This window comes from Lagopus leucura, unplaced genomic scaffold (assembly GCF_019238085.1).
Source record: "Lagopus leucura isolate 7727_CA_CO unplaced genomic scaffold, USGS_WTPT01 Super-Scaffold_100004, whole genome shotgun sequence".
Classification (NCBI taxonomy): Eukaryota; Metazoa; Chordata; class Aves; order Galliformes; family Phasianidae; genus Lagopus; species Lagopus leucura.
Genome location: NW_024962264.1, coordinates 40,458,020 through 40,484,322, shown reverse-complemented (window position 1 = coordinate 40,484,322; position 26,303 = coordinate 40,458,020). Strand labels below are relative to the sequence as shown.

The 26,303-nt window shown below is 40.6% G+C and overlaps 2 protein-coding genes and 1 long non-coding RNA gene across 7 annotated transcripts in view; 2 read left to right on the top strand and 1 right to left on the bottom strand.

The window, feature by feature from the left end:
• MANBA (mannosidase beta) overlaps positions 1-5,633 on the top strand; it is a 46,595-nt gene extending 40,962 nt beyond the window's left edge. For all 4 annotated transcript variants that reach the window (XM_042870843.1, XM_042870845.1, XM_042870844.1 and 1 more), the window contains 3 exons: positions 1,634-1,776; positions 2,780-3,037; positions 5,227-5,633. In XM_042870843.1, the coding sequence (XP_042726777.1) occupies positions 1,634-1,776; positions 2,780-3,037; positions 5,227-5,451 (626 nt within the window). In that variant the 3' untranslated portion in view covers positions 5,452-5,633. The remainder of the gene's footprint in view (positions 1-1,633; positions 1,777-2,779; positions 3,038-5,226) is intronic.
• Positions 5,634-13,150: 7,517 nt separating this feature from the next.
• Positions 13,151-26,303, bottom strand: part of NFKB1 (nuclear factor kappa B subunit 1) — a 58,458-nt gene continuing 45,305 nt past the window's right edge. The window contains exons 15-24 of one of the 2 annotated variants that reach the window (XM_042870842.1): positions 25,204-25,345; positions 22,219-22,333; positions 19,954-20,155; positions 18,783-18,952; positions 17,837-17,939; positions 16,864-16,985; positions 15,931-16,000; positions 15,425-15,597; positions 15,113-15,290; positions 13,151-13,974 (exon numbers count right to left, since the gene is read on the bottom strand). In XM_042870842.1, coding sequence (XP_042726776.1) covers positions 13,787-13,974; positions 15,113-15,290; positions 15,425-15,597; positions 15,931-16,000; positions 16,864-16,985; positions 17,837-17,939; positions 18,783-18,952; positions 19,954-20,155; positions 22,219-22,333; positions 25,204-25,345 — 1,463 coding nt within the window. In that variant the 3' untranslated portion in view covers positions 13,151-13,786. The remainder of the gene's footprint in view (positions 13,975-15,112; positions 15,291-15,424; positions 15,598-15,930; positions 16,001-16,863; positions 16,986-17,836; positions 17,940-18,782; positions 18,953-19,953; positions 20,156-22,218; positions 22,334-25,203; positions 25,346-26,303) is intronic. The other variant, XM_042870841.1, reaches the window with a different exon arrangement.
• Positions 13,347-22,478, top strand: LOC122179762. The gene is made up of 3 exons (XR_006178821.1): positions 13,347-15,023; positions 16,848-16,901; positions 19,803-22,478. It is a non-coding gene; the product is annotated as an uncharacterized LOC122179762 (long non-coding RNA).

Here is a 26,303-nt window from a genome sequence, read left to right as displayed (position 1 = left end):
GCTCATAGTTTGGTGTGTTTTAGGTAAGCTGTTCCCAGTCCAAATCTCTCATCTCCTCAAGCTTTATGGCCCAAAAGAATAATTTGTTTGCACTCCTTGGTTTTGGAGGAATCGCGCTTTAGACCAGCAGTGCTTTCTATCAGGAGTTGTCCTCAGAATGAAACAACATGGCTTTGTTCATGTGCTGAGTGGCACCAATTTGCTCACTATGTTCAGTGCAGCAAACTGCCTGTTTTGAAGAAACTGTACAACCTCTCCTAATATAATTTTTCAGGCTTTGTCTCTCCAGTTTGCCTCAGTACAATTAGCATGAATGCCAGTGTTATTTTGTTGGCAACAGTCTGATCTTATAACACAGTTCAGTTTTATATGAATTTTCCAGGCAGAGTCAAGTTTTCTTGTCTGTTCACCCATCTAGCTGACTGTGAGCTTGCTTAAAACGAGGTGCAGGGTACTGAGCTGCAGCTAATGCACTTTGTTCTCCATGAAGTTCATTCATGTCTGTATGAAGTGCAGGCTGAGCATGTTCAGGTCTGCCTATGAAAGCCACAAACACACCCTTTCAAGATCTACGTTACTCTGGATGTGAGGTCCTTAATTGCAAAGTGTTTACAAGCAAAAAAACACCAGTGTTACTGGAAATACTTCTCCAGCATCCCTGAACTTTAAACCTGCTGTATGAAACAAAGAACAGGGGGAGGGATGGGGTGGAAGTAGATGTCTAAGTTATTATTATTATTTTTTTTTTTAAATGAGAAAATGGATCTGACTCGCTGCTTTTAGTGCTATTTCAAAAACAGTTGAGCAAAGAGAATGAAAATGTTGATAGAGGATACAAGGTAGGAAATAAATAGAGAAAGAACTATTTCAAAATGTTTGTGTAGCAGTGTTTCATCTGGCAAAGTTACTCTTTTTGGAGAGGAGATAGAGTTTATCTGTTAATGATAGACCATCAATATTAAAAGTAATGAGGTATAGTTTTCCTTTCAATAGGTGAAGCAAACTGTCTTATCTACAGCATGTCTTCAGTAAATCCCATACAGTGAGCTTTATTTCTAGACCTTGTCAAATTCATTTTGCCAAACTTGGAGCTGTCCTTGGTTTGAATACTTGGGCTTCATTGCTCCTGGTCTTTTAGGGGAGAACTGAGAAAAAGGGAAGAGATTAGGCAGGCCATTGTGTCCGTCTCCTTGCAATGGTGGGTGTTGGTGGCAGTGCCACTAATGCCTGTGTCTTTGGCTGTATTCTCAACAGCATAGAGGGTCTAGCTGCATGCTTAACATGAACTATGCTGTGTCAGTTATGTTAAGGTCTCTCGTTTGAGGCTTTCCTTTATTGAATGACAGTGTGTCAGTGGTAGGACTAATTTTTTTTTTTTTTTTTTTAATTTGACTTTGTGGCAAAGCTCAAAAAAAAAAAAAATCTTTCAAGAGCATCAAATTTATTCCAGAGGAGAACCATGCCTGGAAGAAAACAAGATTAACTTCAGTCATTCTCTATGCATGATAGGGTGAAAAGGACTGGAGGGGACATTATTCCGTTAAAGCAGCACCTGAGAGCACAGGAAGCTGTTGTGTGCCAAGGTAAAGTTGGATTTTGTCTGAATCTTTTCTCCCTTTTAATCCTTTCCCAGAGTATGGTGGAAAGTGGAAACTGCTCCATTATTTTGCCCAAAACTTCTTTTCCCCACTGCTGCCTGTGGCCTATGAAGATAACGGTGTGTTGCATATCTATGGTATCTCAGATTTTCACACAGACCACAAGCTGACTTTGAAGGTAAGTGACACTCTTAAATTACTCTCACATCTCTTGCTACAGAATGTCAGCTACTGAATACAGGAAAATTACATGAACACATCTTCATATAGACAAACTTCTGTAAGTCCATTCCCTAATTCAACATGATGCAATTTACTTGTGAACAGAGGTCTCACGGTTGAAGTGGCAACTAGTGGCTGTGAATTAATAGTGATTATGAAGTAATAGAATTTAAGCTCTTTGGTAGTAGGAGAAAAGCTGCCTCTAAAACCTCAACCCTGGATCTGGGGAGATTTCAGGCTGTCTTATAGTACCCTGGGAAATGACTTTTGAAGGCATTGGAGTCCAATGCTGGTCACTTCTTAAGTGTCACTTCCTATGAGCACAGGAACAGGCAATTCCAAAACGCTTGATGTCAAGCAGGTGGGGCAGAAGGCTGGCTTGGCTGAACAAGGATATCCTAGAGCTTAGAAAAAGCTCTAGAAAAAGAAGGTATATGGCTGCTGGAGACAAGGTCAGGGATGCTGTTGCAGGGAGAACATTTGTGTTGTCAGAGCCCAGTTAGAGCTGAAGATGAATTACGTCAGATACTTTGAGCAACTTTAAGAAATCCGTTTATTTGTCTTTTTAGATGAGGCAGAGGAACTTGAATGAAAGAAAAAAGTCAACAAATCAGTCACTTAATAACTCAATTTTCCAGCACACTCCTGACAGGAATTAGCAATCCCTTCCTCTCAAGGAGCCTAGAGATTTAAAAAGCAAACCAAGAAAACTTTACAGATGAGAAGAGCAACAGATCCAGACCGACTGCAACATACATGTTGGCAGGTTTATGTAATGGTCTTATTATTCAATAGTGATTATTTAAATCTTTTCTTGTAGAGTTTCTTGCTATTAGAGGTGAATCATCTGCTACTGTCAGGAAAACAACTCTTCCAATGAGTATCAGGAAACCTAGGATACTGGGTTGTTTTTTGCATGTATAACTTCTCTTGTGCTAAGCTTTGTGGTGTCTGAACAGGTCATTGTGAACTCCTGGAGTTCTCTGGAGCCAGTATGCACTCTTGCCAAAGATGGTGTGACTGTTAAAGCACAAAGTGCGTTTTCTATCTACAAGGAGTCCATAAATACCTTGCTGGAAAGATGCAGAAATTGCACCAGGAAGAGCTGCGTTGTTTCTTTTTACCTTGTGGGAGAAGATGGACTCCAGAGTCCAATGAATCATCACTTCCTTTCATCCCTGAAGGATGCTGTAGGATTGGAAAAGACTCAACTTAGTGTAAGCCATCTTAAATTACTGTATTTGGTTTTGCTGATCCAAGTATTTTGAGTTGTTTGCCTCTTTTAGTTTCTGCTTCCACTGAATATTCTGTCTCCTTAGCTGCAGTAGTTTAGCTTCTATGTAGAGGAGTTCAAAGTCATGTGTTTGTTTTTTTTTTTTGTCACCACATACGTATCTGAATAATACTGTTTTTTTCCATGTATGTTTGTTGTTGTTTGTTTGTTTGTTTAAATAATGAAATCTCCATTTCATTTGTTTTGTCTTTTTTTCACTTTATTGCTGTAGCATTGCTCCTTTCATTCTTCTTGTCTCTAGACAGCAAGTAGCATTGTGGCAAAGTGTTTTTGGCTTGAAAACATCAGTGTAGGTTGGTACCAGGTCAAAGTAATTCGGTTGAGCATGTAATACATTAGTGTCAACAGTATTTCTTCTTGAAGTGCTCAAGCTCTTTTAGATCAGTGTAACACTGCTAACATGCAATATTGCATATTCATTTCCTTGTTCTGCAAATCCCTGCCCTTCAGACATGGGGCTAAGCTTTGCCTAACAGTGATTGTTTTGTGATATCTATAAAGTGTGACAGTCTTCTGAACAGACACAAAAGCATTTAAGTTTCTAAGTGTTTGCTTTCTCCATTTACTGCTTTTCCCTGATTTTCTCCTGTTCCTTGCAAGCTTACTTCTATGTAAATATATGCAGGCTTGCTCTGTGTGTGTGTATGTACACACATACTCATGTGCACACACAAATTTGGTTAAGCTTCACTTTTCAGTGCGTAAATCGTATTGCAAAATTCTTAGTCAGCAGTGGCTGAATGGAGACCTGTGTGTTCTCACATGTGGCTTCCAGACTGCAGCCTTGCTCTTTAGTGCTAAACTAAACAAGGGGGGAATAGAGGTCTTTAATCTCTTTAAATCTAGACCAGCATAATTGCTTTACAAAAAGAAAATAGGTTAGATTTTCCCCTCTTATCTCTTTGATGGCAGCAGGGCCTGCTTTCGGAGTATACAAAGGAAAGAAACCAGTCTGTTTTTTATTTATTTTTTTCAGCTGGTGGCACAATCTGGAGTCTGAGTCATGCTGGGTTGCTTTTTTTTTTATTTTTTGAGGATGACATCACCAGTAATAAAAGCTGTGCAACTGGAGCACTGCTGGGAAATTTCATGCCTCTTTCCCATGGCTGTGTTGTCTCTGCAGTAGCAGCTAGTAAGGATAGCTAGCAGGGATAAATGCAGAGTAGGTATTTTAAGAACATACGCAGCTGTGATTTAAAAAATATTTTTGTTTCATAAGAAGGTGGTGCTTCTATACATAGTTACTAATAATCTAACTAGACTTCCAAATATATTGCTAATCTAAGTGCTACCCTTCATAGCGTTGCTTACTGTTTCTTCAGTTAGCACACAATGCAAACCACATGTACTTTTTCTCAAAAATTAAGAGTTGTTTTTCTTTTAAGCGGGGTGTGTTTTTTTACATTTTGCTCTCCACATATTGGAATTTAAAAGCAATATATCATAACGTTTCTTGACAGGGAATGGAGACCGCTCCATGAAAATTTATCCTGATTGTTCTTTTAAGCTTTACAGAGATTAACTACTGATAGAACTTAATATTAGGCCTCGTTCTGATATTTCACAACATAGCTGCCTTTTCAATGTAGCGTAAAGACTATTCTGTTAGGAAGAGGTGACCTCTTGTGCTGCTGTGACTTTTGCCATGTGGTTCTGTTACTGATGTGATCAGAAAGACCAGCTACTTTAGCGCATAAATTAATAGGTTATTATAGGTTATACCTACCTAGGTACGTAGGTAAAGGGGGAACTCCACAGTAAATCACCACAGTAAGTTTAGGATACAAGTTCTGAGTATAAATCATATTACTATTTATTTGGTAGTTTTCAAAAGAAAGAGAAACACTCCTTAGTTTCATTTTTCATGATCTGTGTTATTCTGAAGAAAAGCTATCATCAATATTTGTGGTTTTTGCATGATTGTTATGTATTTGACCTTTTAGTTCCAGAATATGTTACAGTAATAGAATAGGAAAATAAGAATAACTTTAATCAAACGTGGGTTTTTTTTTTTCAGTCTGTTTTAATCACAAACAACTCTTTCACAGTTTGGGTGTAACTGGTTGTTCTTAGTAAGTATGTTTTTTATTTTTATTTCTTTTTTTCTTCCAGGCCACTGTATCACAACAAGATGATGTTTATATATTTGATCTTCAGACTACTGCAATTGCTCCTTTTGTTACTTTGGATGTAGGGAGTATAAAGGGTAGGTTTAGTGATAATGGTTTCCTCATGATGGAAAAGAAGAAGGTGGTTATTTTTTATCCTTGGGAGCCTACCAGTGTTGAAGAACTAGAAAAGTCGTTCACCTTGACATCTTTGATGGACGTTGCCTGATGATTTTGTTCTAGATGACAAAACAGGGAGAGGAAAAACTGGGAAGAATTTGACTGCAGTTGAGGTGACCTATGAGATGAGATGACTGAATGTTTTGTTTTGTCATGTGTGAATTTTAACTGCTGGTTCAATGTAAAGATAGCAACAACACAGCTTGCTTATAATATATGTGGTGCATTGAACATTGGCTTTCTCAGGTAATTACATCCCGCACAAAATGGGAGGGGTTAGTTGGTGTAAGACTCTTCCAATTCATGTAGAAGAAATTACTGGGTTGTAGTTCTCTCCTACGTCAAAGACAACAGATATGTACCTCTAGACTATGTTTGTAAAATACATAAATTTTTTCCACTTTCACAATGCTATAAGTGAAAAATCATCCTAGGACTGCCAGAAGGTAAGGAGGAAGGTCAGGGAATGAAGCTGAGACCTCCTCCACAGGCCAACAAGTTGAACAGTGCATTTTTTTCACCCAGCTCACTCTTAGGGTGGTTTGTTTCATCTACTGTAGTCCTTGCCCCATTAATCTGGTTGCTTGTGCAAGGCCTTATTTGTGAGGCCAGGCTGAGGAAGGAAGTTGGGAGAAAGAAAGTGGGGGGGAGCACACCATCAGACAGTGCTGCTGGCTGCTGCTCTCTGTGTACCACTGCCTCACTTAAGTCCCTCTGCATGTTCCTCATGGCAGTGGCAGCAGGGGGTCTGAAGGTGTTCAGAAGCATGTAGATGTGGTGCATGGAACATGGTTTACTGGGTGTGGTGGTCATGGGTTGATGGTTGGATCTTAGAAATCTTTTCCAACCTTAATCATTATACGGTTCCCAGACAGCTGCAGTCACAAACTTTGTTTGCTCATGTGGATTCCTGCGTAGCGTGTCATGGTATGAGATGTGCCTGGCTGTGGGAAAAGAATGAGAGAAAAGTTGGCAAAGGTACAAAGAGAAAGGAAGCAAGAGAGAAAATAAATGGTTATTGAGAGGACCACAGAGTTAGAATTTTCTCCCTTTTCTCCACTAAATGCACAGTGCAGGGACTGATGTTCTCCCTTGTGTATTGCTGCTACCTCCTGGCACTCCCTGTGAGTGGCCTGTGCCCCACTCTGGGCCTCTTCTCCTTTCAGAGGAGTTGGCTTACTAGTTTATCAAGCAAATTGTGTCATAATTCTGCTTTGGTGTGTTTGTTCTTAAGCTCTTGTGTGTATGTCACCTCCAAAATGTTACATGGACGTCACCAAAGGAAAACCTGACCATCTTTAATTTGTTTCTTTGTATATACCTTTCCTGTTGAAAACACTGCTTACTCATTATTAGATCTGGGGGTCCATTATGTTTGTTAGTCCATACAGAGTAACCGTACATCACCTTTTACTCTGTTTCTGAATAAGTTGTTCTTAAAACGTTTTGGCTTCCCGTGGAAATGTCTCACTTAGGCACTTAAAGATAAGAAAATAAATGTGCTTCAGTGCAGGGGCTACAGCAGTCTGATAGATAGCAGATGATAGCAGAGGGTTTGGTCATCTGGAAGTCCAGGTCACCAAGCTGTGCCTCAGCCAGGTTGCTAAACATCAACTTCTTTCAGATGTGATTTGAAATGCAGCTGAGATCTTGCTGGGGTTCCATGGGGAACCTGTTGCAGTGCAACCACAGTATGCATTTTCCTGCATTTTTCTACTTCACAGTAGAAAGTGTCTGAACAAGCTGTGCTGGTGACATCCACCTCTGAAATGAAAGCACCATGTAGATGATATTTATGGGGGGTGCCGGGTTATGGAGTGCATACAGGGAAAATGATTGTGTGTCATATCGGTCAGTTAAAAAAACCTGAAGTAAAGGGTTGCTTTGTTGTAGTGGCTGCAGTTCTAATGGGCAATAAATAAACATCTTGACAGGTGCTTGGTGATCTGCAGCTGTTTTTGGAATGGGTCATTAACCAAAATGAAAATAGTCCTGAGGAAGAGGAAGAACTTGAATGTGGAAGTGAAATGATTAATGGAATTTCCTTACAAATGCTTTACTAGGTCATCAAAACAGCTAACTGAGCATTGGAGGTCTTTTCTGATTCAAGAGTTGTTAAAAGAAGATGTGAAATAATTAAAATATGTTTATGTGCTACTATTTACAGATTATGTTAAATAAATAGGGAAAATTATAGCCATGAATAAAACTTTACAGATAATGCAGGTGTTGATCACCTCATGTAAATGGTACATGAGAGGCACCCTGGGCCAAGAATAGAAGAAAAAGCCTTTAGATTTTTCAGTGTCTTGGAATCAAGTGGAATCATAACAGCAATAGAGCCCTATATAAGGTAAGGATGGAAAAACGTAACCACTATGCAGAAAATATGGGATAAAAATTATTAATAAATACCACTTCAGCATGTAAGGAAAAGAAGAGGTTGGTCAGTATCTTCCCATCCTGCTTTGATGGGAAGATACTACAAATGTCTCTTCCAGGAACATCTAGCTAGAATTTCAAAATGGCACTTAATAGAGTTCAATAAATAAAACAGACAGAATTACTTGTTTCAAAGAATATTGAGAGGACTATCTTAAGACCAATGGTATTTGTTCTAAGTGCATCTTGGAATATAAATGAAATTTCACAGTCATAGAAGAGAGCTTTTGGATCTTTAGAAGATATAAACAATGAACTTAGACAGCTGTGAACTTGTTTGGCCTGCCATGAATTCTGGGCAACATTATGAAAGTACATGATGTGGCTCGTCGATAATGGTAATGGCTGTGCAACCAGTGCCCATCTGCAATGTCATACAGAAAAGTGCTCTTCCATAAATGTTATTCTGCTGTTGTGTTTTGCAGTTACCAGATTTCTGAAGGTCAAAAGCACCCTAATTCTGTGTCCATTCTTTCTCACTTGAAAGCTGTTACTGAGTACTATGTGCAACAGTACCTAGAAGATTTACAATTACTTAGGCCAAATAGTTGGTCACAAAGCCGTTCCCTTACATTATAGTCTTCATATCCTTAATATGTTCTTTTGGTTTAATGGTGCTTCAGCAGATTTGTATTTGTAGATGCTATTTTTCTTGCTCCCTACTGCAGCAATCACTGTAACATCTACTTTGGCTGACTATTATCCCTTGGTGTTTTTGCTGTTATATACTTAATTACATTGTTCTGCTTTTGTCTCAGATCAGGGCAAGGACAAGAACGCAGCAGCGAAGAGATCTTTGGAGTATCATCCATAGCCATCTGAGTGTGGGTTCCAGGGGCTCAACTGCACTTGTATTGCCAGGTGTATCTGATGGGTTGGGAATCGGCAGTGATTGGATTAGGAAAAGCAATTGCTAAGTGTCCTGGTGCTTGTCTGTAGTGTTGTTCAATTATTGGTGGCCCTACCAGTATTCTTTCTGCATGCAGCCTTGCAGTACTTTGTCTAGGGATTGCTGGGTTTGCTCATGCTGATGTTTTTTTCTAATGGATGGAGACTGCTTCCCTGCCAGGCTCCTGCAGGGCTGTTCTCCACAAATGACAAAAGCAGCCGTCAGAGTTCCCTTCAGCAGGGGCCGTGACAGTACCCTGCCAGAACACAACTTGAGAGTAGCTTTTGGTAGAAAGCTGTATGGTGTTAACTGGGGCGATGTCCTAAAACTCTCTGTCCAACTTTGCTCTGAACTACTTTGAGGGTTGCAGAGATGGTCTGTCTGATGGTCAGGGAGCTGCAGAAAGCACCTCTGGTGATACTTTCTGCCACACAAGGAAGGCTTTTTTTCTTTCTCTCTTTTTTTTTTTTTTTTTTTTTTCCTCCTTAAGTTTACCTCTAACTGTTTTTGAAAGCTTTTCTGGATTTTATATTTCTGGTTTTCATGAGATGTGTACTTAGAATTCATCTCCAAATACGTAGCTCTTTGTCAGTCTGTGTTACCTGTTGCTTGCATAGCTTGGGGCATGAACAATTTGTCTGCTTTAGAGGCACATCTTTCTTCAGCACTTCTGTTCCTGTTAGTATCGTGTCTGTCTTTGGAGTGTGTAGCAGAGTCACTTCAATGACTTATAGCAGCATCAGTTGCAAGGGAACAGGAGAGTGAGATTCTTGTTCTCAGAAAAGAAGAGTTAGGGCTTGCTTTTACAATCCTGGAGTCTTTGTTTTCCTTTCTTACCCTGTGGGGGAGAAGTTGAGTAAACCAGGACCTTGTTGTTTGAATGTTTAAGTGTATGTTCCAGTCAAGGAATCGAGTTAACGTAGTTGTCCTTCTCAATCAGATGTCAGAGGATAGTGAAATGAAAGTCCCTGTTCAGTGTAATTAGGGATAGAGAAGCAAGTCTTAAGTGAAAAATGCAGAACCTTAAAAATTTCTTGGTTTTGTCTCTGTCAGCATTGGGAAAATGCCATTGTATGTGGCTACTGTAGGACACGGGTTAACTGACAGTAAGTCAGTCACAAGCATTTGCAGTGTGTAATGAAGCCCACAGATCAGCTTGCACATGTCTGTGTTGTGAAAGTAGCGAGGCTAAGTGGATGATGGGAAAACTTCTTACTTTTTACAATTGGTTTTCCCACTAATTTAAGAGTTCTATGGGCTTTGGATAACGTACGTACTGCAGCCTAGTTCTAAGCAGGGCATCACATTATTTCATAACCCTGGATACAGAAAAGCATCTCCTGGAATTAACTTGTGCTGTCTTTTGCTTGTAGCTGTAGGAATCTTTTGAATTCATCAAAAGTTTGGATGAAACTTGTGGCAGAATCGCTGCAGGACTGCTCTGCTTTAAGAGGATTGTATGCTCCAGAAGAGCTGTAAGCTGTAAGTGAGTATTGGCCAGTTGCATCTTGAGCTAATGAATGGTCACCACTGTTCCTTGTCACCTCAAGGGAGGGAAGGTTGCTTTTTTCCTTAAACGTAGGAAAACAGCACTTCACCAGCCCATGAAAGGGAGAAAAGGCATTTCATATACCACTGTAGGCTGGTAAACAAAAGTCATTGGAAACTCACAGCAATGGCAGACACTTTAAAAACAGGGTCAGTTAAACTTTCTAAATAGCCTTTTTTAATGTCAAACATAGAGAAAATCTGTAGTGTTCTGTTGTCACGCCATATTTTTGCTCTGTTCCCTATTTCTGGTGTCTGTTACTGTGGTACAAAGCAAAACAACGCAGCAGATACTATTTACTGCAAGTGCAGATTAAGTGTATTTCAGATTTAGATTCTTGCTATAATTTATAATATATAATGTATAATGTAACTTATAGAACTTGATTGGAAGTGTCTAAGGTTGCACCTGTGTACTGGGGAGGGGGGGAAAGCTTAGTTAAATACCTTTGGAGATATTTCTAGATTAATCTCTGCCAAAGAAACTGAAAGTGTGACTAGCAGTCAGAGGGACGAGGCCCCAGTGCAAACATCTTGAGATGCTTCAAGTTGTTAGTATATGCATTTTGGCCCTTCCTCCAGCTTTGCTGTCCTATTTGCTAACAGCAGTGCACTCTAGGCCTCCTGCACAGTCATGCAGTAATGCTTGGAGTAAATAGGAGCTTGGCAAATTGCTGGAACAGTTTTCCTAAAGGATCTGTTAGGTAAAAGTAACTCTAGAAATTCTATCTAGAACAGAGATACACTTAGCTTTTCCGAACTTGAGTTAATAACAGGGTCTTGATTTTTGTTCCTTCAGGGCTAACGTGGAGTAGAATAGGGACAATAGCTTGTGCTACAGGCCTGTAACTGTACTGAACATGAGTCAGTAATGATTAGTCCTTGTTACTACCCTGTGTTGGTGTGGTCAAGTCTTCTCAGTGTTGGGTGGGACAAGGTTTCTCCATAACCCAGTTATGCACAGGAGATCTCAAGCAGTGAGCTGGGTTCTCTCATTTGTTTGACCTTCAGACTTGGGGAACAGGAATAGCACTCGTTTCTTGTATAAGGTGACATAAGAATAAATCTGTGTCTAAGGTGAGCTAATGGGATGTATAAATCTCTTTTAGTGGTTACTTGTTAAGAATACAGCTACTCAAAATGTTTCTGTTGAGACTTGGATGCACTGCTCATACTCTTCCTGTAGACCATGCTTCCTCTGCGTACACTTCTTCCTTCAACCTGCATGAGGCAGCAGTGTGCTTGGCCATTTCCAGGGGTGCCTGCCTCCTTCCAGGTGCCAGAAGAACAAGGCTGCGTGTCCTGCAAAGGATGACTGCCTGCTGATAAGAGAAAAGGTAAGGAAGAAAGAGCAAAGCTGTGTGCATGAGCATTTTCTTTGAATTAAACCGAGGTAAACACAAGGCTCTCCAGTAAATTTACTCTGCTGGTGTGGAACTATACAAAAAAGAAACAAATGCCTCTTGCACTAGGCAGCCTGACACCTGTAGTGCTCCCTTGCCAGCTGCCTTCTATTCTTGCCTGCTTTTGCCAAACCATGGGTCATGCCTGTAACACATGCTTAAGATGCTGAGGGCTAAAGCAGATGGGAGAAGTTATGACCTGACTCTAGAAATTTAGTGTTCATGTTTGAATTAATGAGACTACATTAGTATTTTTCTATTGCTAAACCAAGAAACAAACAAACAAAAAAACAAAAACAAAAAAGTCTGAAGCTTCTGTTGCTGCAAAGAAACTGCAAGAAAAGATGCCAGCCTGCCACTTATGCCACGTGTCTTCTGGTGGTTTAAAAGCAGCAGAGGGCCGGAAGCAATGCTAAATGTGCTCATCAACAGCCAGCCTGCCTTGGTGACCTGCAGGATTGCAGAAACCTTGATAAAAGTCTCTGCCACCCCCTCCAGGCTGTGCTGGAAGATCGGTGCCAGAAGGTAGGAGTGACTCAGTGGCTCTGACAGGGACAGAACATGAAAACCTTTGCCCGTTTCTGCATTTAAAAAATAGCTGCAGCTAGAAATGAAGGCGGAACACTGGACAACTACACTCATCAAACAGAAGTCCACACTGCTGCATTCATAGGCTGCTCATGTGGTAACTGAAAGAAAGCATTGTATTTTTACCATTTTGTATCCTGTTTCTCTGGAATTAATTCAGCTGGATATGAAGTTACTTCCAAAGATTTTTCACTGATTGTGACTTCATAGTAGCATTTGCTGTAATGAATGGAAGTATTTAATATTATTTTATTTATATTATCTCCTTTCCCAGGACCTATATCCACATTACTGAAGACTGAGGTCAGCCAAGGATCATCAGTGTGTCAAAAACTCCACCTCTGTGCCATGAAAGCTGGCTATGGGTAAGTGATATGACAGCACTTTGCATTTTTATAGTTAAATCTGATAGCTGTTCTGTATCCGTAGTAGGGGCAATATCTGTAACTGTTGCACTCACTGGGATTAATTTGAGACAAAAAGAAATACTCCTCAGAAACATGGTTATAGAGTTGTTTCAGGTAGCCAAGTAAGAACCACCTCATTAGTTTTGCTGATAAGCTGAATTGTGGACTTCAGCATCGATGACTCTCTGCTGCCAGAATTATGAGAACTATCAAGGACTATGAATCAGAGGCTCTCAGCACAGATTCTCAGCTGCAGCAGATCCTTGTGGTCTCGTTCCCTATAAGACACTTAAGTTTAAAGAAAAGAGGTTTGCAACCTTTCATTTATTTTAGTAGTTGGAAATTGCCAGAACTCAGTACTAGATCTTCTGTAACTAATTGCAATTGGAAGTTACGTAAAAATTACAGCAAGTGTAGACAAGATTTAATTTTGAGTTTTTATTATAAAAGTAAAATAAAAATAAGCTTTTAAAAAGCACACATTTATTTTTTTTTAAAAAGGAACTGATATAAAAAACTATTTACAAGTAGGAAATGCAAAACTTGATTTTTTTTTTAGAGGCACCAAAGCTATGTTTAAATACATTATTTGAAATATACAAGATTTTTTTTTTTTTTTTTTGATTCTTTTGTCAGAGTTGTCACTGCTGCGATTAAAGTCACTATTTTTTCTTTACCAGTGATTTTAGGAGCTTTTTCCAGACAACCGTGCTGCAAAACTTCTGAAGGGAACAGCCAGAAACCATCCTTTGATTGCTGTGTGCTTTACCTCTTTGAATTAAGTGAGCTGATATTAGGCATTAATAAGGAGTGTCTTTCATCTATAAAAGAAAATCCTCACAAACCAGGTGAGCTCCCTCAGTCCATCAGTGTCCAGTCCTTTGTATTAATGTAGCACGGAGCCCTGGCTGTCAGATGTGGCTTATAAATGGACAGTACATGAGGAAGGAAGCAAGGACGAGGAGTCACCACTGGTTCAGGTTCGTGTGTGGATCCTCCAGTGCATTTCTGGTTGTGAATTTACTTCCCTCCAGCTGTGACAACATCAGTGTAATTCTAAACGTTGGGGTTGTGTCTGTAACTGCATATATTGCTAATTGAAGTTACCTAGTTAGGTATATAATTGCTTTGCTCTGAGCTTTCCTGGCCGTAGCCCAGGGTCATTTTGCTAAGTGTTAGCGATGACTTGCTGTTCAGAGAGTCTGAATAAGTAAAGCTCAGTTTGCGGAAGGAGGTCTCTACCCCGCTGTCACACGTGCTTTCAGTGTCTTGAAATTTGTGATTATAAAGTTCACCTGAGAGAGAAAAGGGAAATCAATTAGTTTGTTTTACTTCAGTGACATCCCAAAAGGCCAGAAGAATACAAAGCAACAGGTTACAACTCTTGTATAAGAAAATAACTGCAGCTTTAGGTACTGCTATTGGAAAAGGCTGAATCAGCACAGGCTGAATGTTTTCAGTTGAGCAGAGCATGTGAGCTGATGCACTGCTGGCAGAGATCAACTGCAGGCAGCGTTTGGGTGAGATGCGAAGCCTGCTGTGCTGCTGACATTAATACTGTCACTGCACTGCAGTCAGGAGTCTGCCCCAGTGTGGTAGCAGCAGGGCAAAAAGTTCTCTGCATCTCAGATGCATGGACTGCGCAAGTACACAGCTCCAGGATGAGGCTCCTTAGAATTCTCATGTTATTTCAATTGCTGATTTCTGAGGTGTTTGTCTTGAACAATTTTCATCTAGTTATTAAAGGGAGACTGAAATACAAAGCTGTCATCTGTGTAAGCTTCATAAAATAAGCACCTGATTGCGAGAGAACTGTATCAGAGTTGTAATGAATAGAACAGCAGCTGGTGTATTACAGAGCCAAGTGGTATTTTTCTAAACAACTGTTTTTTTAAAAAAAAAAGGACATTCATATTGCAAAGCAGCACAAACTCCCTTCCTCTTTAAGAATAGTCTAAAGAGGTAATATGTACAAACACACTCTTGAAAGGTGCAAATGTTTGTTCCATGTCTAGCACAGTTGGACCAGGATGGAGTTGCTATGGTTGATTCTTTGAGAAGTTTATGAACCCCAAACATCTGTGTTTGTCTAGATTGGGTGGAGGAAAGGGGCAAGTGAAAATATAATGGGAATGTGCATAAACCTGTAAATTCATTCCCTAGTTTATCTTTTAAACATCTAAGGAATTTGTATCAGTAAGTGGCAGATGACCACATTAAGGAAAAAGGAGCCAGTTATACTCAATACTGTAGGTACAGGTTAAAATAATCCATTTTTCCTCTTTCTTGTGCATCTGGCAAATGTCAACTGAGAAAGCCCTACATGGTACACAAGCAGAAACAGGTAAGGATCTCAGACACGGTGGGTAAGAAACTCTGCTGTCTATTAGCATTCCAAAGCAAGGAGGAAGAACTAAGAAATGTTAATTTTACCTGTCTCTCCCTTTGCAAAATTGGCTGGTGATGATATAGGAAAAGCTTCTATTGTGTTGTCCTCCTGGTGAGGCTGACTTTGTGAACTAGATAGTGCTTTCTCAATTACTTCAATAGCTTCTGTGTGATCCATCTGTCTCAAAGCAGCAATCAGCTCTTGAACTGTACCTCCAGAAATCTAAAAGAGAAGACAGCAGATGCTCACAGCTTCATCCTGGCTAGCCAAAACCAAAGGGCTGCAGTATCTCACTGTGCAGGACAACATTCACTGCACATCTGTATGTTCTTTATAACCTGTTACAGCCACATTACCTTATAGTTATCTAGCAGAGTTTTCGAAGGTGAAGGGCTCAACCTGAAGGCATTATTAAGGATGCCAAGACCCAACTTTTCTGCTAGAGTAGACCAGTTCTTGCTTGAATCAGGTGTTTCCAATAGCTTGTAAAGCTGCTGCTTGGAGCTTTCACTCAGCTCTTTCAGAGGGCCTGGGGAACAGAAAAATACATCTGTAATTTACATGAGTCGCACACCAGTTCATTTCTAAGCAGATGCAAAGCCAAATTAAAAATTACTTATTGTAGCATCCACTGCTATTTACTAATATATTGCTGTAATATTGAAAACATACAAACTTGGGTCCTCGTGCCATGCTTCTTAACAGAATCTTGCTCATTCAAAGACTGCAGTGGTAGTGAGTACCTCTTCTCCCTCCCCACCTCCCTTACGAGCCTCTGCTTGTTTTGTTATTCTCCTAGCATGCTTTGTGTACTCAGCTGTTCATTACCAAGGGGAGGCCAGGTCCTCTTTACAGATGTTACCTTGTGTCATTAAGTCCTCTGAAACTGCTGCTGCTGCCACGTAGGGTTTGCCATTTAATATGTCGTATACCTAAAAGAATACATTCAATTTATTATTTAGCAAAACCTGGTTATTTGTCCATTATTTGGACAAGTTTCAGTAGTATTGTTTATGATATTTTGTAAACGGCCCCCCTTTTTTTTTTTTTTTTTTTTTTTAAATCATTTCTACCTTTGAGGGATAAATCTGTAAGTTCATCTCCCTTGCCCTTAAGCTCTGTCGTCTGGCAATTATTGTCAGGATACAGAAGCAGCCTGTGCAGTAAACAAGGGGCTGTAGCAGTAGATAAGTGAGGAGTTAGCAGCTATCTACAACTAGTAATTTGAAACAAAGCCTAGGCTCCATTTTCATCTTCTCGGTACCACTCCCCACCCTCACTTCATATGATCAGAATGCTGGCTACTTATATGCTCACATCATGCTAGCTGCATGTACTTGGATACTGGAGCTTGAGCCACGTAATCTAACCAATGTTTAGGTAGGACACAAAAGTCTATTTTCACTACATACCACCCAGTCTGCAGTTCTAAAGACCGTGCAGCAGAGAAATGTATTACAGTGTCTCACCCTGGCCTCGCAGACCCTGAACGTGCACCTGCAAGCACATGCTGCTCAATCTGCTGCATTCTTTTCCATATTGACAACCCCAGTGCAGCTACTTTGAAGAAATGCTTGTTCAATCCCACTCAACAGAAGTAGGCTACTAAGAGGAGCTTCCAATACTACTTCACCATTTCTTATGGCTCAGTAAGTTTGTTTTTTATGTCAGCGAGGTGCTACAGAACTCTGTCACTATTTATATAACTAGATGAAATGAAGCAGATTGGCTGACAAAACTGAACTATCCTTTTTTTTTTTTTAATTTAAATACTAAAAGACAACAGACCACGTACCTCCCAGTTGGCTGCCATATCCAGTGGCGTTGTTCCAGGTACAATTCCTTCATCATCATCATCTTTCACATCTTCTTCTACATCAAAGAGTGGCTCAAAGTTCTCAATGTGAGGATCTGCACCTGGAAAACAAGCGTGCAAGAAATTTCTAAGGAAAGGCTTTTAAGCTATTTTACACTGTGTTGTTGAAAAGCATAGTTAAAATAGCTAAATTAGAAGGTTTGCAATTCAAAACTTAAAATACATATTTTAACTCAGAAAATAGTAGGGTTTTTTAATACACTGAAGTTAAATCATCCCTGTGTATTCATCCATTATACAGATGGGGGAAAAATGACAAGCAGTGTGTTAAGGCCTGAAGAGTCAGCTTATATAATCAGACCTTCCAGTTCCATTCTTGGCTCACACAGAGCACGTATGTGATGAAGCACTGATGCAGGGCTTCCCTTTTGTAGTGTCAGAGAAAGCACAAATGTTACTAAAAGAGCAATCACACAGCCAGCGCTGTGGGAGGCTTGGATTTCTGTTTCTAAGGAGAAAATTCAGGTATCGAAGGTTTAAACGCAACTGAAAAAAACATTCCAGTACAAAACCAAAACTAACTTTACTGTAGTGATACAAAACTGGGGAGAAGTGTTCCCAGTTTCTTTGCCTTTAAAAGCAGTCCAATCCTTATTCCAACCATAGAACTGGGTTTTTTGTCTGCTGCAGGTATTAAAAAAATATCTACAACTACCCCAAAACTTCCAAGAAAGCTTGGGAACTATTTTTACTTAGATAGTTTTGCTTTGCTTTTTTTAGCCATTAGATGGTGCTAAAGACCCCTGAAACTAGGACTTTCCCGAGGAGAAACAAGCCTTTTAACATCTGGTATCTTCTCCTCATTAAGAAGTTCACTAACTCCTAAGTGCAGCCCCCTAACGTGAACTGGCACAGTTAAAGAGAACACTGCAACAAATATTTGGCTGAATACCTGCTGCTTTGAGAACTGCTGCCAGTTTTGTAAAGCCCCTTCCAGCTGCTATGTGAAGAGGCGTTGTGCCATCGTAGGTAGTGCTGTCCACATCTGCATCACCCTAAGTATTAAAAGAGAAGAAGGAAAATGCTATTCATCCATACAGTACTGCTACATGGAGACTTGTCTGCATAAACCTTGTTATTCTGCAAGCAGCACCATTCCATGCCTGTCTGCAAAAATTCCAGCCGTTGACTGAAAAGAATGAATCGGAAGGTGATTACAGCTGTCGGCACGCAAGAACTGACAGTGGTTGTGCACTGCAGTACTACAGCAGGAGGCATGCTGCCTGAACCCAAATAGGCCAGGTAGATAAAACTCAAAAGCCACTTTGCATCCCATAATACTAATCAGATAATAGTTCTATTATCAGATTACCCTCAGCATCTGCTGTGCACTGCAAGCTGCCTTCCTGCTGCCCTTCAGCAGAGCAGATGGGCAGCTAGCACATCTGTACCCCATACCAGGGGAGCTACTGCAGGTAGCTGTAGGTGTGTGCAATTAAGTGTGCTAAGATCAAGGTGTGAGAGATGAGACAAATATTTACAGATACACACAGCTATCTCTCTGCACATCTGCATACGCATTCCACCACACCAGATCAGCAACTTGTTCATGAGTAGTTTCATTGGCTGCTGGGATTCTCAGTGCAAATTAAGCATGGCACAGGCAGTCAGGTCAGGGTCACAAATCAAATTTCTCAGCTTAAAAAAAGGTTCATCAGCAGTGCTGAATAACTAATAGCAAATAAATAACATCAGTGAAAATTTTCCCATTATACCAGTTAAAATAACCAAGCCAATGAAGAGAAACACCACTTCATTTCCACTGCAGACTGACTTATTTTAAAAGTCTTGAAAATACGTCTCTAGGAAGACTGGGGAAAAAGAAATTCTGCCCTCACCTCAAGCAAAAGGCAGCCTGCCAAGGGGATGTTCTCTTGTTCAACAGCTAAATGTAATGCAGTTCGTCCAGATTTTTGTTCCTGAGCATTGACGTTAACTCCAGCAGCAATCAGTAGTTTCAGACAGGACAAGCTATTGGCCATCACCACCATGTGAACTGCACTGAGACCTACACAAAAGCCATTTGTGTACATTAACATTTGAAAAACACAGAAATGTCACAGCAATGACTTCTTAAGCAGCTGCATCTCTGAGAGGCTGTAAAATGACTGAGTTACTGTAGTTATCTGAGCACGAGTGACCTTTGCCTGTCTGTGCACCAAAAATGGTGTTAATTAAAATGTTCTTCGTGCATAAATTGGAACTACTTGTATTATTGTGACTCAAAACCATGCATGAGAAAAATCAGCGAATTGCACAGAGGAACAGAAAGGAAGAAAAATGAATCACCCTAGAATGTTCTAGAAACATCCTGGAGAATAATGCTCCTTAAAGGTCAGACAGCTCCGTCACCTCAACATTAACTGCTCAAAAAGAGAATCATAAAGCTTTCTACTTATAAATAATAAGAAGGATCAACTCTCTCTGACAAACTTAACACAGTTTCTTAAATCGCATAGTGACATTTTTAGGCCAGGTATTTTACTATCTACATCTAATGCAAGAGTACTAAATTCAAATGACCTGAGCCATTGAGAAGTGGCAGGGTAGGGTCTCCGTGGGTATTTTATAAGCTTTAAAACTCTGTAGTCCCAGTGTTCCAGATGTGATACTTGACACTGGTCCAGAAATGACTTTTGAGGGAACTTTATCCACTGGAGAAGAGGAAATATTTTCACTTGGAATTTCTTCTAAACAGTGGTTCTGTAAGGCATCCCAAGAGGAACACAGTTCCTGAATTTTTGTGATGCTAAAGAACAGAAAGTTCAAATCCATAGTGTGTAATATGGACATTACCAATCTCTACGTTCTGTATAACCACAAAACCTACGCATTTATGTTCTTTTATCTGACTGCAGGTGTATAAAAGCCAAGGCTACAATGTGCAAACCATGCAAAGATGCAACTTCCAAGGTCTGTATCTGCCTAGAAAGACTGTGTTGTCAGAAATGGTGGGGTGCTTGTCTAGAAGGCAAGTAAGTGTAAAGTACAGGCACTATCGTTCCATACCTTCGCCATTGAAAAGGTCAATCATTGAAGATGCCTTCTGATGCTTGAGGAGCAGACTCAGAATCTTGTCATCTCCTTCAGCAGCAGCTAAATGTAAGACAGAATTACCATGGCGATCCAGAAGGTTGACATTTGCTCCAGCCTTCAGCAAGTCTTCAACCACCTCTGCCTGCTTTGTGATTACTGCCAGGTGCAAGGGGGTCTGGAAGTGACAGAAGTGAGCCATGAGAACATGAGGGGCAACTACACCCCTCATTTACAGAGGGGTGTACAGAAATCTGCTAAGCCAATGAAAGCACCTACTGTGAGGTGCTGCTCCACTTTAACGCTGGCACAGGTGAAAAACTTGTGCACGAGTACATTTTCTTCTGCTGTATAATACAGATCGGGTTTTCTACTTACTGGAAATAAAAGCCACCTCACTGGTGTCAGCAGTCAGACCTGAGGAGGAAGGAAGACATTGCCTACCTTGTGGACTGGGGGACTAACCTGGCTGTTTGTAGTGCAAGGGTCTTGGAAAATGAGAGAATCCCTGTACTCCCAGATGCACTAACCCTGCCAAGCTCCTGCCACAGAAGGAGCAAACTCTCTTTCTAGAGCCTGTTCAGCTCTGCCTCTGCAACTGAATCATACTCTAATTTTGCTCCTAAAAAGCAAGTTCCCAGCCACAGGTTTAGGATTTCCTTATCCTTCAAAACAACTACATACAAAAAAGCAGAAAAACTTGCTGTTCTGTTTGCCAAAGTTCAGATTACACAATATCATCTAGCTGATACTGTTTGCATGGTTCCTATTTTTGCACAAAGACACCTGTAGCACTGAGGCTCTCAGGCTGAGATTTCAAATTTTTCCAGATGTTAACTGTATACTGCATCCTTGCCAATAACAAGTTTCATGGATCACAAAGTATGTATTTAACAGTGAGGCAATGCAGTGGTTTAGGAAATTGTATTCCTAATTGTATTCCTAAACTAAAGTAATCTGAAAAATGGAGAAGATTCCATCTCCATATCATTACTTTTATATTTACAGATTACTGTATAATCTGTTTAATAATCTGTATACCTATTTCTTTAATAATCAAAAACAAGCTTGTGTTTGTCAGTGGAATTACCAACGTATTTGCAATTACTTGAATTGATATGGCAAAGCATGATAATCTTTCAGAGTATCTGCACAAAGGGAAACCTTAGACTAAACCTGCATTTCCCTCCCATCACTGGCTTAAGGCTTAAGTGAAAGGTAGAGCAGCTGGAGAAGTTCTGGTAGTTAGAGATTTATTTCTTCTATGGAGCACAGCTTTGCTTCCTATTTCTGTTAAACAGAGGGCATGCAAAATTCAGTTCAGAATCTTTTTGCTTTCATCACCTTTCACATTTCAAACTTCCTTTATGCGAGGACAAAATGAAACATGAAGGAGAACAGAGAAGTCACAATAAAGCCTCTGAGATTATCTGTATAGAACGAAGTCTTGGCTGTATCATTTATAGCGTGGAGCTGAACAGAAAGAAATGGCACAAGTCTCAGAAGTGCTGCTGTGTGATGTCCAGCTGGGTACCTTTGTGACAACGGAATGGCACGCATGGTTGAAGAGAGCTTCTTGTACTGGCAAGTTTCCATAGCTCTTTTTAAAGCCCATCTAAGTTGCAGCAGAAAAAGCTCAAACTGTGTTACAGATAAGTTGAGGAGAGAATTGTGCTGGGCTGCTAACAGTTACTTCCCTACTGGGTAAAAGACATGTTTTTTGGTTTTTGTTTTTTTTTGTGGTACACTGTGAACTGAAAAATGAAAGAAAAACTCTGGTGCTCATACAACGGGCATGAAGACCTAGGCTACAGAAAGACATAGTTTGTTACAAGCTTCCTCAGCAACTCACTCATGATCCTGAATTATCCTGCATTAAAAAATTTGAAAGAGCCCAGAGTTGGCACACTAATCCAGACCTCTAATTTAATAACAGAGGAGCCAAATAATGAAAATATAAACTGAAGAATTCGGTATTTTGGGGCTGTTCTATAATAAACAAATGGAGATGTTTCTCTTAACATCAAGGCAGTTAGGAATTAATAGAAGGAAAACATGCCCTTGTTCTTCCACCACCTTACAGCGTGCCACTGTGTTCCTCAGTGCGTGAAACTGTAAACCAGTTTGCCTTACTCTGTGATCTGGGCTCATTCTGATGAACAGAAGGAAAATAAGACAGTAAGGAGAACAGTTACAGCTGGCTGAATGATCTCCATCAGTTACACCACCACAACAGCATACCTGATAAAGGTCATTTCTCATGTTGATAATGCTGTTGTAATTCATGTCCGGCATCACTTGCAACAGGTTTTTAACCAGTTCTCTATGAAGGTGGATAATTGACAAATGAAGGACACTGAAACAAAATAACAGATTAGCACTGTCACTGTATTCTCAAACGCATGATACAAATTGTAAGACTTGGCTGTACAGCTGACTATTAGAAGTCTTTGCCAACACCTAAAATAAATGCTAACATTAAAAAAAACTGAGTCAGAATATAGCTGTGTTACCGCTTCAATCACAAAAGAAGAATCAGGATGAATTTTGCTGGTCCTGAGTATGACTTCACTACTAGCCCTACAAATAAAAACTTTGCATCACAAAAGAAACGTCTCAGAACTTGTTTGAAACAGCCACATTCTTCACTGGCTTTTTTTTTTTTTTTTTGTCAGTGTGCTGAATAATTAAAGCACAGACATCTCTTCCTGTCAAAGCCTTCCTCCAGAATTTCCACAGCCCTCTGCCACCCAGGCAGATTTTCCCTCAGGGGTTCCCCCCTCCCCATTCTGTAGGTTTTTCTTGTTTTCATTTTCAAACAGAAAAATGGCTCAGGGCTCAGGTCAGTGACCAACATCCCCAGGATTTGCAGCAGTGGCCAAAGGTGTCTTTCTTGCTGAAGGAAAAATGTGCTGAAGGACATGAGCGACTCTGCAAAGCAAAGCACCACTTCTGCTGAGTTTCTGCTGCAGCCTTTGCTGTGCTCTGCTCCAGAGATACTTCCTTCACTCCGCCAGCCTGAGTGGCTGTACTTGCCAAAAAAACACCAGGAAAAAAGCAGGTTGTGACGATAATCATTCATCTGATTTGTCTTGTTTCTTTGAGATGTCATTTCAAAGCTGTGCCCCGTTTTAAATCACACCTTAGCAAGCTCTCCCTGGCCAACTTCTAGATTCTCTTAAGCCTTTTGCTGAGGACATGCATCAGCACAGGTCACACGATGTGCTTGTTAAGGAACCTGCTACAGGAATACCTGAATGCACTCACATCTACACTCCTATCAGAAAAATAAAGAAGTCCCTTACCATTTGTGGCACAGAGTCCTCTTTCAGTTCAGAACAAGCACTCTGAATCCCCAAGATATGTTAGAAAAGGAAAAAAACAACCAAGACTTCTAAAACAAACTCATCCTGAGAGGCTGTTTTATTGTCTCTGGATACTGCCATAGGCAGCACTGTGGCACTCTTCCTCCCTCAGCTCTTCCGTGCTGTTCCAACAGTCCCACTGCTGCCATAAAAGAAGTGTTCCTCTGCTCCCCAGGAGCTACTCTCTATGATCTCTCCTGCTGACATTTTATTTCCAAATCTCACAAATTTGCTCTTCTACTGCCTTCAGTTCTCTTTCCTGTGGTAAACATTTCAATTTTACCTTGTGGAGGCAAAGTGCTTTAATGTGACTTCATGAGATCTGTGCTATGAATGCAGTAACAGTGAGCACTGCTGTAAGTACAGGCTGATCACAGATTAACGTACTTGGTATCAAAGCCATTACACAAAACACACGATCTCAACAAAGGTATTTTCATTCCCTACAGACTATTTTCATGAAAGATGTACAAAACTGTTGTTGGTAATATTTCTGTCACGGCTTCAGCAAAAAAATTTATAGTCTTTTCCATGTGCTTGTAATGATTAAAGTGAAAGTTACAGAGAACTGATTTATAAATTTTGGAATTTTGTTTTTTTCTTAAACAGCTCCTGTTAGAGAGCTGGCAGACAGCCCCCAAACCTTTGTTTTGTTCAATAGCTGCAGAGCAATTTATATGCATTACATGCTCACAGACTAATTCCTTCCCAGGAGAAAAGCAACCTGAACTTGAGACTCACATACTTGCAGGTACTTCTTGATCCAGGAAAAATAACTGTCATAATGATTAAACTACTTTGACTTGTTGAAAAACCCTTCAAGTCCAAATCTGGGGAACTCCATGTTGATGTTTAAATGCAGGTCTGGGGCTGAGATTAATACTCTCACAATCTTCTGGGGATTATTAGTATCATTTTTTTAACATTAAAAACAAACAACAACAAAACCAACAAATACACACAGAAGTTGTATTGCCGAAAGTGCCAGCAGATTTTATTGCTAGCCCCTGCATCATCCATATACCTGTTTACCTCAAAGCTTCATCAAATTGCCAGCTGGAGAGCAAAGTAAGCAGTTCTTGGTGATTTTGAGTATTTAGCTTATCAGTATTCTAAGGCCTGCTTCAGTCTTGTAATTTTCCATCTGGTTAGGGACCTTAAGGTTTACCTGGCTTGTACTGCACAAAAGACTGCAATTAAGGAAACAAAATTGATTGTGCAGAGCCTGCCAAAAGCCTACCAGCTAAAAAGCAACAATGTGATAATATCACTTGTTTATTCAAGAGAGATTACCTTTGCACGTGCTCAGAATCACTTCCACCAAGTTTGGTTTTAAATAACTACTAATGGTCTGTTCCTCACTGTGAGTCCCACAGAATCTGCACAGTGTCCTTTGGTATCAGTAGGAGAAAAAGCAGCAAAGACCCTCGAGCTATTATTTCTACTTCTCCCAGAGCATCCACAACTTAAAATTCCCAATGAAGAGTTTGGGACTTGCATAGCATCAAAAGCAGGGCACTCTCCTGCAGCACAAAGCTGGTGATCTCCATCAACTGTGTTTCACGACAAATGCAGCAGTTCACACTCAGCACTGATCTGAAGTAAGAAAATGCAAACTCACAGCATCCTCCGCACACCCTCACACATTATTTCTGAGAGGCACTGCAGCAACCAACTTGGTGTGAGCAGCAAAAAATCACAACCATCCCTCTCCCAAGCAGCATAAAGGAGAACGATGTTTATTTGATTCAAGTGGTGCTGCAGTCCCCGACCAGCACCCACAGCAGATGGAATGCTAACTACGCTCTGCTGCCAAAGACTTCACTCTCCCGTCACTCAGTCCTTGCCAGCACTGACTTACTTGTCTCCATTGTCGTCCTGGACAGCAGTGAGGTGGCGCTGAACAGCTAGCAGCATCCTCACATCTCCAGTTACAGCATAATCAAAGAGAGCGTTGCAATGACGCTTGGCGAGCTGCATAGCCTTCTCCAGGAACAGACCATCTGCAACACAATTTTTTGTCTTTATTAGCTCAATTGCCTTCCCTGTAGCAGCACCTTTTGGCCACAGAAATAAGAAGTGCAAATCACCACACATTCATTACTTAATGATTCACTGACACGGGTTGTTAATTACACCTGAGAGGAAAGGACAGAGGGAATGAGTCTTTTGGAAGGAAAACAAGGCACACGCTGAGCACTCGGGCAGCAGGAATCCTGAGAACAACCCATCTCTGGAAGCTACCTGTGGTTTGAGTGGCACTGATAATTCATTAATGTGCACTTGTGTGCAGTGAAACAAAAGAAGCAGAAACTTGAAACTGCTCAGATACAAGTGACAGGCAAAGCCTCCTGTCCACAGAACACTTAAAAGAACATCCCACATGGTTCTGACTGATTTAGACTGGAGCAAACTGAGGCACAAGAAGCCTAAGAGACCTAAGAAAAGTTGAGGGAACTGGGCTTGCTTAGCTTAGAGAAGGCTCCAGGGAGACCTCATCATGGCTTTCCAATACTTGAAGGGAGCATATGAACATGAGGGGGAATGGCTTTTTACAAGGGTGAATAGTGACAGGACAAGGGGGAATGGTCTTAAACTGAGACAGGGGAGGATTAGATATTAGGAGGAAGTTTTTCACACAGAGGGTGCTGACACACTGGAACAGGTTGCCCAAGGAGGCTGTGGATGCCCCATCCCTGGAGGCATTCAAGGCCAGGCTGGACGTGGCTCTGGGCAGCCTGGTCTGGTGGTTGGCGACCCTGCACATAGCAGGGGGTTGAAATGAGATGATCATTGTTGTTCTTTTCAATCCAGGCCATTCTATGATTCTATCAAATATTGTACAGAAACTCACACAGAAAATATGGCATAAATGCAGAGCTGTGTGTCCCTTCCCAGCCTGAACGAGGCACTCTCTTCAGCTTTACAGGGGTACTCGTAACCGAAGGAGGTCACTAGCTG